The sequence below is a fragment of the Pyrus communis genome, chromosome 11 (assembly GCF_963583255.1).
Source record: "Pyrus communis chromosome 11, drPyrComm1.1, whole genome shotgun sequence".
Classification (NCBI taxonomy): Eukaryota; Viridiplantae; Streptophyta; class Magnoliopsida; order Rosales; family Rosaceae; genus Pyrus; species Pyrus communis.
Window position 1 is genome coordinate 22,832,518 of NC_084813.1, and position 18,787 is coordinate 22,851,304.

General features: G+C 39.8%; 1 protein-coding gene and 2 pseudogenes across 1 annotated transcript; 2 read left to right on the forward strand and 1 right to left on the reverse strand.

Moving 5' to 3' along the window:
• Window positions 1-2,882: 2,882 nt before the first annotated feature.
• LOC137749429 (receptor-like protein kinase FERONIA) lies at window positions 2,883-5,929 on the forward strand. Its single transcript, XM_068489523.1, has one exon. The coding sequence runs from the start codon at window positions 3,146-3,148 to the stop codon at window positions 5,816-5,818; it is 2,673 nt and encodes an 890-aa protein (XP_068345624.1). The 5' UTR covers window positions 2,883-3,145; the 3' UTR covers window positions 5,819-5,929.
• Window positions 5,930-10,112: 4,183 nt separating this feature from the next.
• LOC137749430 (receptor-like protein kinase FERONIA) lies at window positions 10,113-12,503 on the forward strand (annotated as a pseudogene).
• A 188-nt stretch (window positions 12,504-12,691) lies between these two features.
• On the reverse strand, window positions 12,692-15,844 carry LOC137709233 (uncharacterized; annotated as a pseudogene).
• Between the last annotated feature and the right edge of the window lie 2,943 nt (window positions 15,845-18,787).

Genomic DNA, 18,787 nt, shown 5'->3' on the forward strand with positions numbered 1-18,787 from the left:
AATCTTAAAACACAATATAAATAATTATGTTAATTTCCACGACCACTTAGCTAAAAAGCTTAATCCTTTATAAAGTGGCCGGAGAAGTCACTCCTCCATTAAAATTTCTCTCATGCCCAAGGTTTTAAAAGATGTTAGGCGCTAGTCCGGTAGCAAGCTGGGGCCTAACGCCTAGGCGCCTAGGAGGCTAACCGGGGTCTAAGCGGGCACCTATGTGATAGCCCGTCCTGAATTATTTGTACCGTAGGTGCGAAAAGACTAAAAGGCCCTTGGACGTTAATTGGTGTTATGGGGTGTTGTTTAGTTGTTTCTTTTGGTTGTTGATTCATCTAGGACCACACACCCACACACACACACCCATACCACACTCCCGTGCCTTCTCTCTCTCTCTCTTCCCTCTTTCGATTTTCTGCAACGTCTGTACAAGTCGTACGGCCAACACCAAACCAACCCATTTATGTGCAGATCGAGCTCATGTTTAGTACCATCACCTTCATCTCGTCATCACGAACTTATCTATACCAGTTTTTAGACGTGAAACCCTCGAAAACCTAAGAACCAGGGAACCCCGATTTTGTGCACTGTTCATGCACACGTGATCGTGGGGGTTTTAGAAGTTTTTAAGGTCATAGGGAGCTTTAGAACACTCTCACGAAGCTCGGGGAAGAAAGTTGAAGTGTTTTGGACGTCGGGAAAGCCAGGAGTGGCGAGTTGCAGTTTTGGCCGAAATTTCATGGTTTCTCCGACGAGATTCCGTGAATTTAAGGGCTTCAAAGTGGTAAGATTTTGTTCTACTCATTATAAGCTTCATTTTGGTACCAATTTCATGGAATTTGGTTGAGAAACAAAGAAAATATGAAGTTTTGAAAATTTTTCCAGTTTCCGGCGAGAATTCGAGTTGCAAACGACGGCGGCCGGCGAGACTCATTGGAGAAGACAAGGGAATATTTCGTTAAGTTAACGGAATATTCTTAACGGCGTCAGGTTAGTTTTAACGGTATGTTCTATTTTTGGACGGAATATTCTCTAACGCCGTTAGGGTTACCACACGTGTGCCAGGCACGTGCCCGCGCGTGGCCGGCGCGTCTGGCAGTGCCTTGGCCGGCGCGTGGGTGGTCGAAAAATTATTTTAAAAATATGGGGATATTTGTGAGGTTGAGTATATCACGTTGGTGTATTCACACACCCCATTTGAGCATTGTATGAGAAGTTATTACCTAGTTTTGGTTATGTGCTTTAAATTGACATTTTTATAGTTGTTTCGCATATATGTGAGACCTATCCTCAGGACGAGCGCAGTCACTCGAGGTAATGGGGTTACGACCCTTCCACATATTAGTGAGTGGGCTTTTGGTTTTTCGTATATACCTATATACTTGTGGGTTTTCCCAGAAAATGATATGGAATGTTTATATGTTTTAAATGCCATGCATAGCGTTTGCTTATTTATTTATGCATTAGTAGTTGCATATATTGCTGCGGACGCACAAGTAAATGTCAGGTAAGTTTATGGTTTATGATTGTGAATTAGTGGTTATGTGAGATGCATAGAGAGCTCATAACCTGCACCCCCGGTGTTAGTGCTCCCGCCCAGAGTAGGGCATAGTCCTTCACGTGATGTTCACTTCCCGTACCACGCGCTCATCTTGGATCCAAGTTAGGTGCACATTCCTATCGTACAGACCACTATAGGTGGTTCCGACTTGTAGGTGACCCGCGATTATTCGCCCAGTCTTCACGTGATCGTAGCACTTGAGCGTATTTATTTACATCCAGTCCTGTCATACAGACCACTTTAGGTGGTTCCGACTCGTGTACATGTATAGTTAGTGGGTTAGGGATTTGAGCTCTAGATTCAACCGTACAGGTCACGTTTGGTGACTCCGGTTGACATGTTACTTGCATTGATTGACATTACCTGGGTTACTTACATTTTATGTGGAGGCATTCGACATGGCATATTTTTGAACATGTTTTCGATATATGTGTATATTCTATTTTCTGGGAAACTATATAGGTTTTACGGCGAGAGGTTAGAACTTTTGATAATGAAATGATTTTGAAAAGCTTTGTTTTTGCCCACTCACACTTTCTGTTTTGCGCCCCTCCAGGTTCTAGTTAGAAGTAGCTTTGGTGGTTCACAAAGACTTGACAGTGGTTCTGACAGAACATCACAAATGTAGGATCACCTTTGAGTGTTGTGTAATTAGTATTCTTCTTCTGGACTGTACTTAGGTTTTCTGCGCTCTAATTATGTTTATCACACTTAGTCTTACATTAGTGTGTTACCTTAACTAGTTTATTTAGTAGTTTGGTTTTTATTTATTCGTATTTTTATTATTATCTTTTTCTTCCGCACTGTGCACATGGCTATGTCACTCTCACGTGACAGCCAGCACGTCTTGAGTTCGGTCGGGGTGTGTCAACCTAGGCGGACTAGACGGATTCAAGTAAATCCATTATATTTCGTGTAAATAAGTGTCTGTTTATACTTAAAAATATATATAATTTCTTCATAAACTACAAAATAGAATAACATATGTATTAAAACATAATAAAAACATGAAGAACACTCATATAGTGTGTGCTCATTTAAGTATTCAACAAGTCTCTTACAATTTATTGAAAAGAATTCAATGCAAATTGAAAGTTATCTATTTTCTGTCTAAATAAGTTGAAACCTAGGCAGGTGCCTAGGTGGGTCTGGGCAGGCTAGGTGGGTGCCTCAACTGGTATGTGCGTCATTTCTTAATTTTCAAACGTCTATGCATTAATCGGGACGGTGACTAGCCGCCTAATGCCTAGACAGTGATAGGCGGATATTTTTAGAACGGTGCTCATGCTCCACTACTTTTGTTTTGCCCTAGATTTTCAATAATTGTGCATTCAAACAATAATATAACAACTCAAAGTAGAGGACAAGACAAGCTGCTTTAACATTCGCCAGAAATTTGGTGAAAAAAAATAAAAAAAAATTAAACCTCTGAACTTTCAAACACCCAGTTTTCCAATTACAACCAAGCACTTCACCATTAAAGTATTCAAAATCCAGTTAGAAGTTTAATTATGAATGGAATTTTGTTAAGCTTACGACAATAAGCAGCAACAGATTCCCCCGTTTCCAAATTGCAGCAAACACCTTACCATGAAACCCAATCTTGCTCATCTGTTCCTTACCCTGTTTCTGCAAATCATAACCCTACACGTGGCCGGAGACTCACCCTCTGTCTACAAACCGGTCGATGACATCACCCTACAGTGCGGCTTTTCCGGCGACCAAGTCAACCAACAGGACGGACGAACTTGGAGTGGCGATATCAACTCAAAATTCTTCCCCTCCCAAGCAGCTGTCAGCTCATCCGTATTCAAGGCAGCAACCCCGATCTCCTCCTCCAGCCAAGTGCCTTACACCACAGCTCGGCTCTCTCGCTCCGAATTTACGTACACGTTTCCACTCACCAGCGGCCAAAAGTTCATCCGCTTGTACTTCTACCCCACTTCCTACGCCGTCGAGTTCGACCGATCTAAATCCCTCTTCTCAGTCGAAGCCGGCGGCTTTACCCTTCTCCGCGACTTCAACGCCTCCGTCACCGCCGACGCTTCCTCGTCGGAGACAGTATCAAGGGAGTTCTGTCTCAACATTGCATCCGAACAGAGCTTGAACATCACGTTCACTCCGAGTAGAGCAAGTCCAGATGCCTATGCCTTCATCAATGGAATCGAAATCGTGTCCATGCCCGACAATCTTTATTACACTCCGCCGCAAAGCGCAGATGGGGCTGTTCTCGTAGGCAGCATAAACCCGTATCCGATCGAAAATAACACCGCCATGGAGATGGTCTACCGGATCAACGTCGGCGGATCTCAGCTCTCGTTCAATCAGGACACTGGAATCTACAGAAACTGGGATGGTATTCAAGTGGAGGACAAGTATTTGGACGATTTGAGTAAAAATTTTAGTGTTCTGCCGCAAAACAGTAGTATTGAGCTTGACTTTTCGGAAATTCCGAAGTACTCTGCTCCGGAAGAAGTTTACCGAACCGGTCGGTCGATGGGGTGGAACAAAACCATAAACAAGAGCTATAATCTCACCTGGGGGTTTCCGGTAGATTCTATGTTTAATTACTTTATTCGGCTTCATTTTTGTGAGTTCGAAGGTGATGTTACATTGCCCAGGGACCGGCTTTTTCAAATCTTCATCGCCAATCAGACGGCGGAGCCGATGGCGGATGTAATCACGTGGAGCCGCGGTAATGGGAAGCCGGTGTACAAGGACTACGTCGTTTTCGTGCCTGCAGGCGCAGGAAGTAAAAAGAAAGTTCATCTCTTTCTTGCATTGCAAGCCACCCCAAAAGATTGGTTGACGAAGTACAACGATGCAATCTTGAACGGACTCGAGATCTTCAAGCTCAGTGATTCAAAGAGGAATCTCGCCGGACCAAACCCCGACCCGCCTCTCGAAATAGCTCAGCCAGCGCGCCCCAAAGTTTCCGACAAGAAATCGATTCCTCTGCTTGCCATCATCGCCGGTGTAGTTTCAGGTGTGTTTGTTCTAGGCTCTGTGTTCGGATTTTTGGTTTTCCGGAGAGGAAGAAAAGTCAAGGACTCAAGCTCCGGGCAAGGAACAAAGTGGGGTCCATTTTCTTTTTCGACGACCAAGTCAACCAAGACTCGCGGCTCTTCTTTACCGTCCGATTTGTGTCGCTACTTTTCACTGGCGGAGATCAAAGCCGCCACCCAAGACTTCGACAGTGTTTTCATTATTGGCGTCGGCGGTTTCGGACACGTCTACAAAGGAAATGTCAACATGGATGGTGGATTGCGCCCTGTTGCAATCAAGCGGCTGAAATCGCAGTCGTCGCAGGGAGCTCACGAGTTCAAGACGGAGATCGACATGCTATCCCAGCTCCGCCACGTCCATCTGGTGCCGCTCATCGGGTACTGTATGGACGACGGCGAGATGATCTTGGTGTACGACTACATGGCGCATGGGACCCTCCGCGACCATCTCTACAATACCGATAATCCGCCTCTACCGTGGGATCAACGGCTACAGATTTGTATCGGGGCGGCGCGTGGGTTGCACTACCTTCACACAGGGGCGAAGTACATGATCATTCATCGAGACGTAAAGAGCACAAATATCTTATTGGATGAGAAATGGGTGGCCAAAGTTTCAGATTTTGGACTTTCGAAAATGGGGTCCGCTACCGTGTCTCAGACCCATATCAGCACGGTGGTGAAGGGTAGTTTCGGATATTTGGACCCTGAATACTATCGCCGTCAACAATTGACGGAGAAGTCTGACGTATACTCATTTGGTGTAGTGTTGTGTGAAGTACTGTGTGCGAGGCCAGCTTTGATTCGTACGGCGGAGAAAAAGCAAATGAGTTTGGCTGAGTGGACTAAAATCTGTCACCAGAATGGGAAACTTGATCAGATCATAGATCCGAGCTTGAGGGGTAAGATTGGAAATGCATGTTTGAAAAAGTACGTTGAGATTGCGGTGAGTTGTATGCATGACAGTGGAATCGAACGACCGTCAATGAATGATGTTGTGTGGGGGCTTGAGTTTGCTCTACAGCTTCAGCAGAGCGTTGGAGGGGATTCAAATTCGAACGATGAAATGGGCAGTGGAGATGACGTTGAGAGTGTGACTAGGAGCGATGTAGGGTTTATTAGCTGGGAGGAGTCGTCGGACTTGGAGAAGAGCAGGGTGAGCAAGACTAGTAGTGATCATAATTCTACTACTAATGATTCGATTAAAGGAATGTCTGGGACTGTCTTCTCTGAGATCAACGATCCCAATGGAAGGTGATGGTTGATTGAGCAACGTTTTTAATCCGTTAGTGTGGATCTATTAAGCTTGGATTCGAACATATAAATTGTATTAATCTGATATGATATATGCTATAATTTGTCAACAGAATTCGTAAGTAGTTTTGTTGTTTCTTAAATTATCTGCAATTAAATTTTGAAGTAGTCTAAACAATTAGGTGTTGGTCTTATGGTACTTCTCTTTCAAATGTTGATGGAGAAGTTAGCTAGGTTGTAGTTGAGAAAAACTTGTATTTTAACTTAAAAATATTTAAATTCTGATAAATACTGAAAAATCACTAAGCCGACACATATGAAACACATGCAAAAAGTAAGTGACCCTTTACCACAATGGTGGGAATATGTTAGCCCTTGCTTGACGACGTGAGTTCGAACTTCGTCGGTGACTAATCTAACAAAATCTATCGTTTGACAAAAAAAAAAAAAAAAAAAAAAAAAAAAACACATACAAAAGCAGTTAATACAACAACAATTAATACATCAATTAGCACAATTAATACAGCAACAACTAAGACAATTTGGAAGAATTGTAGGAGAAAAATGAGTTTTGTGTGGATGTTTGAACAAATACATAAGTGTTTATAGAGTTTTTGGGTGAATTTTGAGTTAAATAATTGTTTTTTTTTTAATTATTTAGCTGTTGGATTTAAATTTGGGTTATTAGATTTTTTTTTTTTTTTTACCATTCAATTTGATTATATTCGATATCAATCGTTAGATTTAATAAATCTATAAATATAAAACAAAAACATTAACTAAATTGAATGTGGACCATTCGATAACTAATGGTCCATTTGAATTTCAACCGTTGGTTAACCAAAAGAGTCGTTGAGCTCAATTTTCTTAGCAGACAAGGGGTAGACACACCCAAGTGTTGTACTTTGCAGCATTAATGTTGGCTGTAGAACGTGCTTCATGTGGCAGGCATGAATTTGGCAACTTGTCGTCCAACTTCATGTCTTCCACTAGCACAAATGAGTTCCCCACTAACCCAGACTTAAGCTGGTCGGAATTTGTCCCATTTTTGAGTTTTAACCCAAAATCGAAAATTGGCCCAAGGGTTGGAATGAAATTTTGGGGTTGGGGGGGAGGGGGAATAAAATTTTTATGACTTACTCCAAGGTTGGAGTTAGAGATGGGCAATGGTTATGGTGGGCAAGTAACAACGGTTATTTACGCATAACTGTTTATACTCATACCCGCATAATCGTTTACCCGTTGGGTAATTGCCTTAACAGTTATACCCATACCCATAACCGTTTATAAACAGTTAACCATATCCATAATCGCGTACTTATTTAACCATAACCATTTCGTTTATCCGTTTACCCGTTTTTTAATCCGTTTATCTTTTGTTTTTTTTTTTTTTTTTTTTTAACCTATCTTTTTACTTGTCTGCATGTTTTTTTTAACCTTGAAAATTAAAAAATTACTTACAACATTTAATCCCAACATATATGTTATAATACATAACAACATATTTTTTGACGTGAAGAAAACCTTAAATTATACGTCTCGCTGATCATGTCAAACATTTATAAGGTTTACCTTTTTGAATGAAGTCTAAATGTTTGATAATGAACCCTTAGGTCACTTTTAGTGTTTAAAATCGAATTAGGATATCTTCATGATTATTTCATCTTCCACTATTCTACTTTTAACTTGCACAAATTTTAAAGTTAGTATCCATTTCTTTCTTACGCATGCATCAAATCTAAATAATTGTTCAATCAAGTTCAATCAGACACCGGACAAACCCAAGCATTGAATAGAATCCGCAGGAATCATGAATTTTCCTAACAAATCACCTAATCAGATTAATAACAAACTTGAAGTATTCCTGAATTATTAATAGGTGCCCATTTATAACCGCAATTAATACTCATAACCATCTATTTAAATTGCACGGGTAAAATAGTACACCTATAATCGTTTATTTATCTAAACAGTTATCCATAACCATAATAGTGAATTTTAATTAGACGGGTAACTGCAGTTACCCTTAACCGTGGGTGTTTTATCCATCCCTAATTGGAACTGGCCTAAGGAAATTGAATTTAATTAATATGATGCAATAGGTACACACAAGTTAGTGCATCAATTCCATAAATGTCAATTCTTTAAGAAACTTCCAAGTATAGCAAAGCAGACTCGCAACTTTACCGAAATACCCTCACATGCTCAAGAGAAATCACAAGTTCTAATCTAGAAGCTGCTCTTTTACTACAGTCCGTATGGATGCAAAGCCATTGTTCTATTATCCAAGGAACAACTTTATTCGAGAAAAAAAACTACAATGTCTTACAATTTATAATCAAGCAAAATAAAAAAATTTAAATTCAAATTACTGAGTTGCCTAAATCGTGAAAGGGATACGAATTTGTTTACCAAATGAAAGATTCTTGATTGATGCTTGATCAAAATTGCGTTTTTATGCCTTGAGATGAAATGGACATTCACTTCTGAGCTCACCCTTTTTATTTCCGCAGAAATTTTTGACATAGATAAGGTACGTGTTTAGTTTATAAAAGGAGAATCATTGATCTTTTTGTTTTTTATTTTTTTAGTACATCGATATTTTTATACTAAAAGGAGGGAGAGTTCGGCTAAGGCACACAATAGGCAGCTTAATTTGAAAAGAAATTATGAGCACTTTATCAATATGAATTGGAAAAGAAACAATCTTTCAAATTTTGTTAAAATTGAAGATAAAAATGAATTAGTCGTGAAGGAATATTATCCCCTCCAAATTAAGTTAAATATCCCGATCAATACATTAAGGATGCTTAATTTTCAAGTGTGCAGAAAGAATGAGTGAAGCACAAACATCTCGAGTGCATATTCAAAGATCATGCTTAATTCAGCGTGTAGTAGAGCTTCGACATCAACAACATGCTAAAAACTTAAAGGTCAATTTCGGGTGGATGATATATTAATGGAAGAGATTGAATCTCTACATGTGGTTGATAGACCTTCACTCCTATTCTTGTACTCCTGGGGTTGAGGTACTTGGTTAGGGAGTATGATTCTTTTTCCTCCTATTCTTGTACTCCTGAGGTTGAGGTAGTCAGTTTAGGAGTACGATTTCCTTCCCTCCTATTCGCATCAAGCAGCAACTATCACATCCATATTCAAACAAGCACCTTCGGCATCGTCTTCCATCCGCAAAGTTCCATGCTCCACACATCACAGATTTATCACTCCGATTTTACTTGCAGAATATTTAACCTCACTACTTCCGGCCAAAGCTATTTGTGTCGTTCATTGGGAACCAAGCAAAATATTTAACTCGGGTGTGTTATCCCGTAGTCAAGAACACAAGTCTTAAGTAAAAGTGTACACATCATGACAGGAAGATACATCCATCCAATGTGATAGAGGAAAAGGAATGGAAATTGCTCAAGCGATGCTTCAGCGCAAGTCTCTTCTATGCAAAGACTTTGAACAAACCCTGGCTGACTCTTCTTGTTTACCTTTCCTTGTTTGTATTTGCACACCATTGTCACCCTATTGTACGTCCACCATGCATGGACTTAAAAATAAGTTGCGCTATTCTTCATATTGCCAATTGGTTCTATGATGGAACATTAACTTTCTTTAGGAGATATGCCAACGATCTACACTCCAGTGGAAGATATCACCATAAAATGTGGTTATTCCAGCAGCATATTCGATCGGTATGATAAACGAAATTGGAATGGAGACACTTACTCAAACATTTCCCCTTTAGAAGCACACCAAGCAGCTGGTATCACATCCATATCCAAAGCACCACCTTCAATGTTGTCGTCCTCCGTCCGCCAAGTGCCATACACCACAACACATTATTCTCGCTCCGATTTTACTTACAGAGGAGGAGCTGCTCATAGAACTGATGCAAATAACAATTTTGGTTAGCACAAAAGTCCTTCTTTTCTACATCAAGGGCCAACGCTGATCTGAAGAATTTGATGATGATGTGACAATAAACACACAAGTAAATAATAAGAGATTTTTCTGTATCTCCAGAAAGGTGGTATTATTTCTCCAACCACATCCTCTAATTGAATTGACAAGAACCGCGTACCATGCCAAGAAGATACACATCGAGTGACTCATTCTTCACCGCACAAAGACTTTGTGTAGACTTGTAGCTAAGCAAGATATTAAAGTGATCATTCACAGAAATACAATGCGAATAGGCAGTGTAAACGGCCTCATCAAGAGACCAAATTCCAGTGAGAAAATTAGTTAAACAGGCAACACCTCACCCTTTCTATGTTTTTCTTACAACCATGAAGAACCCCAACAACAAACACCCTAATAAAACTCTCACTCCTTTTCTCCTTCCCCTTTTTTTCCACACGATAACCATGTGCATGGCCGGGGACTCGCTGCCAATCTACGTTCCGTCTGAACAAATCAAACTTCAATGTGGCTCTTCCACTTCCGAAGTCAGCCAAGACTCCAAATATTGGGGTGGAGATATTGACACAATTTTTTTTCCATTCGGGGCAGCTGGTAACAAATCCATATTCAAAGAAGCACCTTCTCCCCCTTCTTCCGGCCAAGCGTCTTACAGGATAGCGTCTTACAGCACAGCAAGGCTTTCCCGCCTTGAATTTACCTACACATTTCCACTCTCTTCCGGCCCAAAGTTCCTCCGCTTGTATTTCTACCCAGCTTCATATGGCCCTAACTTCGACCGATCCCAAGCCCTCTTCTTAGTCAAAGTCGTTGGCTTTATCTTTACTACACTTCACCCCAGAGCCCAGATGGGGTTGCTTATGTAGGCAGCGAAAACACGATTCGCATCGAGAATAACACTGCTCTGGAGATGGTGTACCGAATCAATATCGGTGACGAAAGGCAGATCTATTTCGATCACAATACTGGTATGGACCGTCAGTGGGATAGTTTGGAACTCGAGTAAAACTACCTAGACGATTTAAGTAGGAAGTATAGTGTTTTACCGCTAAACAATAGCGTTCAGCTTAACTTTTCTGAAATACCAGAGTACTCTGCACCGAAAGAAGTTTACCAAACCGGCCGTTCAATGGGCATGAACAAGACCATAAACAAGAGCTACAATCTTACCTGGACATTCCCTGTGGATTCAATGTTTGCTTACTTGGTTAGGCTTCATTTTTGTGAGTTTGAAGGTGATGTTACGATGCCCAGAGACAGGCTATTTCATATCTACATCTCCAATCAATCCGTTGATCAAATGGCAGATATAATCACATGGAGCGGTGGAAATGGAGGACCAGTGTACAAAGACTACGTTGTGTTCATGTCGGGGGACCCTGCAATCCTGAAGAAAGTCAATCTCTTTCTTGCACTTGAAGCAAGCAAGAAGGATTGGTTGACTAATTACAACGACGCAATCTTAAACGGACTCGAAATGTTCAAACTCAGTGCAAATCAGAATCTCGCCGGACCAAGCCCCAACCCACCTCCTATAGCCCCAGCAAAAGGGACACCATCAAAACCTAGCACCAGATCGGGGACACCATCAAAACCTAACACCAGATCAAGAACTCATTTGCTTGCCACGGTTGTCGGTGTAGCTTGCGGAACACTTGGACTCTCTGTCCTTGGGTTCTTGGTTTTTAGGCGGCGGCAGAAAGTCAAGGGCACTGCCTCAGATGGGTCATCATCTTTACCAACACTTTTGTGTCGTTACTTTTCACTGGTGGAGATCAAAGCCGCCACCCAAAACTTCAGCCAGAGTTTCATTGTTGGTGTTGGCGGCTTCAGTCATGTGTACAAAGGGCATATCGACGGCGGGGCCACTCCTGTTGCGATCAAACGGCTGAAACCCGAGTCATCGCAAGGAGCCCACGAGTTCAAGACGGAAATCGAGATGCTTTCACAACTCAGACACCGTCATTTGGTGTCTCTCATTGGGTATTGTACTGATAAAAATGAGATGATTTTGGTGTATGATTACATGACACGTGGGACACTTGCTGACCATCTCTACCACACCGACAACCCACCTCTCCTGGGGACAACGGCTCCAAATTTGCATTGGCGCCGCGCGAGGGTTACGCTACCTTCACAGTGATGCCCAGGGCACTATCATCCACCGTGATGTGAAGAGCACAAATATTTTATTGGATGAGAAATGGGTGGCCAAGGTTTCGGATTTTGGATTGTCGAAAATGGGCACGACCACCATGTCCAAGACCCACATCAGCACAGTCGTGAAAGGCAGTTTTGGGTATCTTGACCCAGAATACTACCGACGTCAACAACTGACGACGAAGTCCGATGTGTACTCTTTCGGTGTAGTCTTGTGTGAAGTACTGTGTGCAAGACCAGCTGTGGTGGATGCAGCGGAGACGAGGCAAATGAACTTGGCTGAGTGGACCAAGAGCTGTCATCGCGATGGGGAACTTGATCTAATCCTCGATCCGAACATGAAGGGTAAGATTGAAACCGAGTGTTTGAACAAGTATGTGGAAATTGCTATGAGTTGCATCAATGACAGTGGGATGGAAAGGCCGTTAATGAACGACGTTGTGAAGGGGCTTGAGTTTGCGTTGCAGCTACATCAAAACCGTGGTGAAAGGAACAACAAGGATGCCTTCGTTAACGTGCTAGATTGTGCTACGAACGAATCCGTTCAGTGCATATCTGAGACGATCTTCTCAGAGATCAATGATCCGAATGGGAGATGATGGGCAACATTAGAGTAATCTGGGTAGACTAAAAGGCTATGGGTAAGCCTGACCATGATATGAGTATGTTTTTTCTTATCTATTGTGTTCGAACCCAATTGAATGCTGAATCACTTGCAATGCCTGCCATTGCGTTATTTCTTAACTATAGTTTTTTCTTAACTATTTCTACAAACAAACTGCACTTACGACTACACAATTGCGGGAGAAACTTAAAAGTGCTTCTAGATAGAAGCGTTTTCCAAACAAGCACATGCCGAGTGCTTCTCCAAAAAGCACTCCCAAGCCTTTTTCCAAGAAACACACTGATTTTAGTAAAACCTTGTGTATTTTTAATAAAAGCACTTGTCAACAAAAGTGCTTACGAAAACAGTTTCATACGATCCCCAATTTGGCTGGAATATGCTCCATTACAATTTCCGGACAAGGGAATTTTCCTGATAAATGCAACAGAAGTTACCAATGATATAAGCAGTAGATCATCATTTTGCAAGAGTACAATGTTATACCATTTGTAACCAACACGAGACTATTTTCCTGTCAAAATTTTCAAAACATTTGATCCTATTCCGAAATAACAGGGAATCAATAACAGTCGTTCGTTCAAACTCTCGTAAGTCAATCAAGCACCTACATTAAGATCCGTAAGTTTCTAACGAATAACTAAGCCTTGCACTGCCTGTGATCCATCGTCAGCTATCCTGTTAACTCGAATGGTGCTGATAACGTTTGCAATATTACCCTGACAATGAGAAACTCGGTCAATATATGATTACATAATGAATGGACAATGCAATACAAAGAGTGGTTTGTTATACGACAGCAATGAATCGGTTCTTAGTAGGCAGTTAATAATGAAAAACGGCCGAAGTTACTTACCCTCCAAGTTGCTAACTTTGTTCTTAGTGTAAGCGATTGTTCTTCCCCAAATACTCTCTCAGTACAGCGGCTGCAGATGAAAGACCAATTCAGTTCAAGAACAAAGAAGCCTAAAAGAATGAATAAACAACTATATGCATCTTTGTGCGTACGCAGAAGGTACGAAACAGAAACTAACCTCACAATCACCAGTTGATTCATCTGGTTCATTTTACAGTCCATCTACTTGGCAGTTATTGCCTTTACCACCCAAAGTTCAACTTCATCATCATTATTCTACCAAAAAGAAGTGCATAAGCATAATTAACCATGATGTCAGATTAAAACTTCTGGGACGAGAAAGGTAAGCCAACCTAACCTCCAGAGTATCTCCGACAGCACCGTAAGGAATCCGTCCAGATTCATCAGAACCAAGCTCCATCAAGGAAATCAACCTCATCTTAGTTATGCAGTCTTCATGGACAAGACCTATAACATTTCAGAAAGCATAATTTAGACAAACAGAAAAATGTATATAATCCGAAGAAAACACAGTCAGATGAAACTAAACTTTACCGTAGCTTTTCAGTAAATCAGAATTTGCAGGCCGAAACTCCAAGTAAGCATCCAGCCTCTTAGAAAGATGTTCATAAGCTGATATGCCAATGCATGCTTAGCATCCTTCTCCAGTTGCTCTACAGAAGGCATATTTAGCAAGTCGCACTGGAGCATAACAAAACCGACATATCCGTTACCTAAATGCCTAATGGAAGGGGGGAATATGATCATCAGAGCCAAATGCCAAACACCCAGTTGTTTGGAAGTGATGATATTAAAACAGCACTCCGTCGTGTTTATACAGATATTATATGTAACTGCAGAAGAAGCATAGTAGCTTCTTCAAAATGCCTGAGAAACAATAATGTCTATAAAGAGTCGATTCTAAACTCCACCACATAAAAATAGGATGAACAGTCACCAAAGAGAAACATGGAGTAAAGAATTAGTTTTAAAAAATCTTTGAGATTCCACAAGATCCTACAAAAATACCTGAAGCATATCTGGGGCCTTCACAAATTCCACAATTGTGTGTACAGCTTCCTCTTTGGCTTCACTCAACGTATGCACATCTTCACCAGAAAAAGTCGCCAAGTACTTGGTCAGGAATTTGAAAGACTCCTTTGCCAAGCTAAAAATACAACAGAAAATATAAGTAATTGTTCTTAAAACAAATCGAGGAGAGACATGTCTATATAGAGAAAAGATCACAAAGCATACTTTTTGTGTTCTTTCAGAACATTAACGATGGTCAGAAATAACTGCCTCTGATCAGAGATCCCAATATCCCCCTCTTTCAAAAAACTTTCCATATTTTTGAATGAAGGGATGACATGTTCAGTGACCTTCCCATTGATAGCCAAATTAAGAGCACTCAAGTAGACTAAGAACCGGCTATATGGGTTCTCCAGTACGTTGTACAGATTGAACAAACTGTAAAAAAGCGAAAATGGTCAGAAGTATATTAAAAATAAAAAAAAGAAAAAGAAAAAGAAGAAAAGAAAAAGGTCAAAGTCATGATCACAGTGGCATCATACATCTTTTAAGCGCAATGCAGGCTTGTCACTTGGTTTTTGAGGAATCTTTGAGGATGTAAGTTTTGCCATCTCCAGTGCTTCATCTGGACTTTCAGACTTTGTAACAACATTGCAGATAACAGCAAATATGCACTCAAGATCTGGAAGGAAAAAAAAATACATGAATTTGTGTACGATTAGCATTTACAAAACCGTTAAAATGGCATTTAATTGTCGTTATTAATTGAATAAGTTGACACTAAGTCCATGTCATCCAATATTGATAATAAGAACATTTTAAAGAATATTAGCAATTTCGATTTCTACAATGGTAAGCATCTTAGTAATTGACCAAAAACACATGCAGAATTTTGAAGGAATTAGGCTAAGGAACTTCAAGCAAACATTAATATAATAGTGGATGAACGAGAATTGGAAGAAATACCTCTGCACCGTCGTGCAATGAAATACTAAGCCTCTTTATCCATTTAAAGAGTACATAACATCTAACACTGCAAATTGTACCTTTTTCCGAGACCTTTGACAATATGACCTCAGCCGAAGTAAGCATAAGGGACACCAAATCGAACCACCCCGTCCATTACCACGCATTCTTGGGCTTCGGCACGTAGTCTAGTAACTTGTGGCTCAGCAACTTGGCAGATAATCATGACAAAGATAAATCTCTTCCTTTATATGGAAATCAAAGAACAAGGGCCATTCCTTCGCTCGTACTGCCGAGAATTTTACTCCATATGAGATTGAGCAAAAAGTTGCCAAATTGGCATACAGGAAATAGTGATATGCATATGCACCATATCCATATACATAATACATAAACGCATATTTCGGATTTCTTTCGTTGGGCAAAAATGGTGGTGAAATATCAATTCTACCCCTATAGTTCATGTCTTTCGATTTTAGCAACCATAGTTCGAAATTTTTTCTATCAGTCAATTTCCATTTTTTTTATGACCAGTATCTATAGTTATTTTTCATTTCAACAACCAAATAATTTTAGGTAGATGTCAACTTCAACGACTAACTTCATCATGATTCATGTTGATTATTCATCGTTCGGGACGTATCTCCATCACACTCTCTCGATGGCAAATAAGAAGACATACATCCAATATGAGTGACAGGAAAAAGAATGGAAACTGCTCTAGTGATGCATCAACGCAAGTCCTTTTCATTTCTTTGTTAACTTTTTTCTTTTTTTTTTTCCACAACGACTCTGAACAGACAAATCGAAATACTACACGATTTGTATGCAACAAATCAATCACAATTATTGTACTCATGCAACAAAACAAAGCCAATTGTATTTACCAAATGTATATTAGTGAGTGACATGTAGGCTTGTATTATTTCCGTTTCAATATTTGTTAGGTACGGTCAGCGTTCTAAATAGGTTAACCTACTAACTTTCTAATGCTTACTGTACCTCAACAAATGCTTTCTCCGTTTCCCTCTCAAATTATTATTCCAATACCTCTAACCTTCATGTCTATATTCCAAGCAGCCCCAAATTCTTCATTATCTTCAATCTTCTTGAAAGCATCGTTTCTCTTAAAAAAAAAATTGCTGACATGGAAATAATACAAGCCTACATGTCACTAATGTACATTTGGCAAATAAATTGAACCTATATTCACTTCTATCCTACCGTATCCAACTCAAGGTAATTAATATTAGATTAAATTACAGCAGCGGTCCTAGAATCGTATAGCGAGTTTTGTTTTGGTTCGTGAACGCTAATAATAATTTCTAATGTCTTTGAATTAAGTTTGATGTTATGTTTCACTAAGGGTCCGTTTCATTATCTCTGTTAACTTTTCTACAAACTTAATGTAAAGTAGAAATTTCATTTAAAAATAATCAATAATTGGAAATAATACTATGTTTGTAAAATATCTTGACTTATCGATGTACTGGTCCGCGTCGTTATAAGAAGAACAAAAAATGTTAAATAAAAGATAAGAAAATAATTTAGATTAATTTCCAAGAAGTTTCTTCAAAGTTAATTATGACAAAAGAGAAACAAGTATATTTCTCATGTTCACACACAGTTCATAATGAAAAACAGGACAAGAACCCAACCAGGTTACGTATTATAACCAATTTTCGAGCCTTATCCTCCATCGCCATTAGTTCAACCCCTCACCCTCATCCATTTCATCTCTCTCTCTCTCTCTCTCTCTCTCTCTCTCTCTCTCTCTCTCTCTCTCTATATATATATATATATATATATATATATATATCATGAAGAACGATATTACAAGCAGCAAACACGTTTATACAATCATATATAATAAATTTACTTTGTAATTTAATGTTCCAATACAATTATGTTTTTTTTGTAAGTATTGATAGACACTTATTTAAACGAATTTACTTAAATCTGCCTAGTCCTCCTAAGCTCTCTCCTAACCGTCTAGGCGTTAGGCCCCAATTCACCGCCCGACTAGGCCTAGCGTCTTTTACAACCTTACTAAATAGTCCATAGCAGATAAATTAATTTGGACCTCGGACAAAATTAAATTCCTGGTTAAGTAATTTGTTTTCCAAGTAGCATGTGAAAAAATGAAGCAGGCATGAAAATGTGAGGAAGATAAACTGTTCTAAAAATCCCCGCCTAGCGCCGCCTAGGCGCTAGGCGGTTGGTCCACCCCGATTAATGCTTAGGCGTTTGAAAATTAAGAAAGGGCCCATAGACCTACTGAGGCGCCTGCCTAGACCGCCTAGGCACCCGCCCAGACCCATCTAGGCATCGACTCACTTAGGCAGAAAATAAATAACTTTCATTTTGTATTTTATTTTTTTTCAATAAATTGTAAGAGACTGGTCGAATACTTAAATGAGTACACATTATATGCTTCTTCCCCATGTTTTCATTATGTTCCAATACTTCATAATATATGTGTAATTCTATTTTGTAGTTTATAATGAAATTATATATACTTTACACTTATTTACATGAAATATAATGGATTTAGTTAAATCCGCCTAGTCCGCCTAGGCGCCCGCCTAGATCCCGCCTAGGCGCCTAGGCGCTAGACCTCAGCTTGCTGCCCGACTAGCGCCTAGCGTCTTTTAGAACCTTAATAACTCAAGTCCCTATCTCAACATCAAGAACGCAATTCAGTCAAGTCTTCGATCGGTATCATTCTCCAACCACATCCTCTGATTGAATTGACGCGGTCCCTTACGAGAACCACCTACTGTGCGAAGAAGATATACATTGAGTGAGTGATGGAGGAAAAAGTGTGGAAACTGCTCCTAATCATATTTCAGCGCAATTTTTTTTTTTTTTTTTTTTCTACGCAGACTTTGTGTAGACAAACAATGCGAATAGGCAGTGTAAACGGCTTCGTCAAGAGACCCCAAATTCCAGTGAGAAAATGAGTTAAACAGGCAACACCTCACCCTACGTTTTTCTTACAATCATGAAGAACCCCAACAGCAAACACCCTAATAAAACTCTCACTCCTCTTCTCCTTCCCCCTTTTTTTTCGATCGGAAAGTCGAAACTTGCATAATGTATGCTATACAAAGAAGGATGCTTTAGACTTTTTTCATTCTCCACCCAATCGTTCATACCTTTCGATTTCAACAAGCAAAGTTTGAAAAACCTTCTATCATAGTCAATTTCCATATATATTTTTTTTTCTTTTAAACAATGTATGGTTATTTATTCATTTCAACAACCAAATAATTTTAGATAGATGTCAACTTCAGCTACTAACTTCATCATGATGTTGGGAAAAAGTTAGAGTACAAAACTCTAACACAAGTGTTGGAGAGACAACATAAGTAAACAAATTACTTGTATTACACGCACAAAATATT

Bases quoted from the DNA above. Each gene is read 5' to 3' on its own strand.
- LOC137749429 (XM_068489523.1), top strand. From the start codon at position 3,146: ATGAAACCCAATCTTGCTCATCTGTTCCTTACCCTGTTTCTGCAAATC.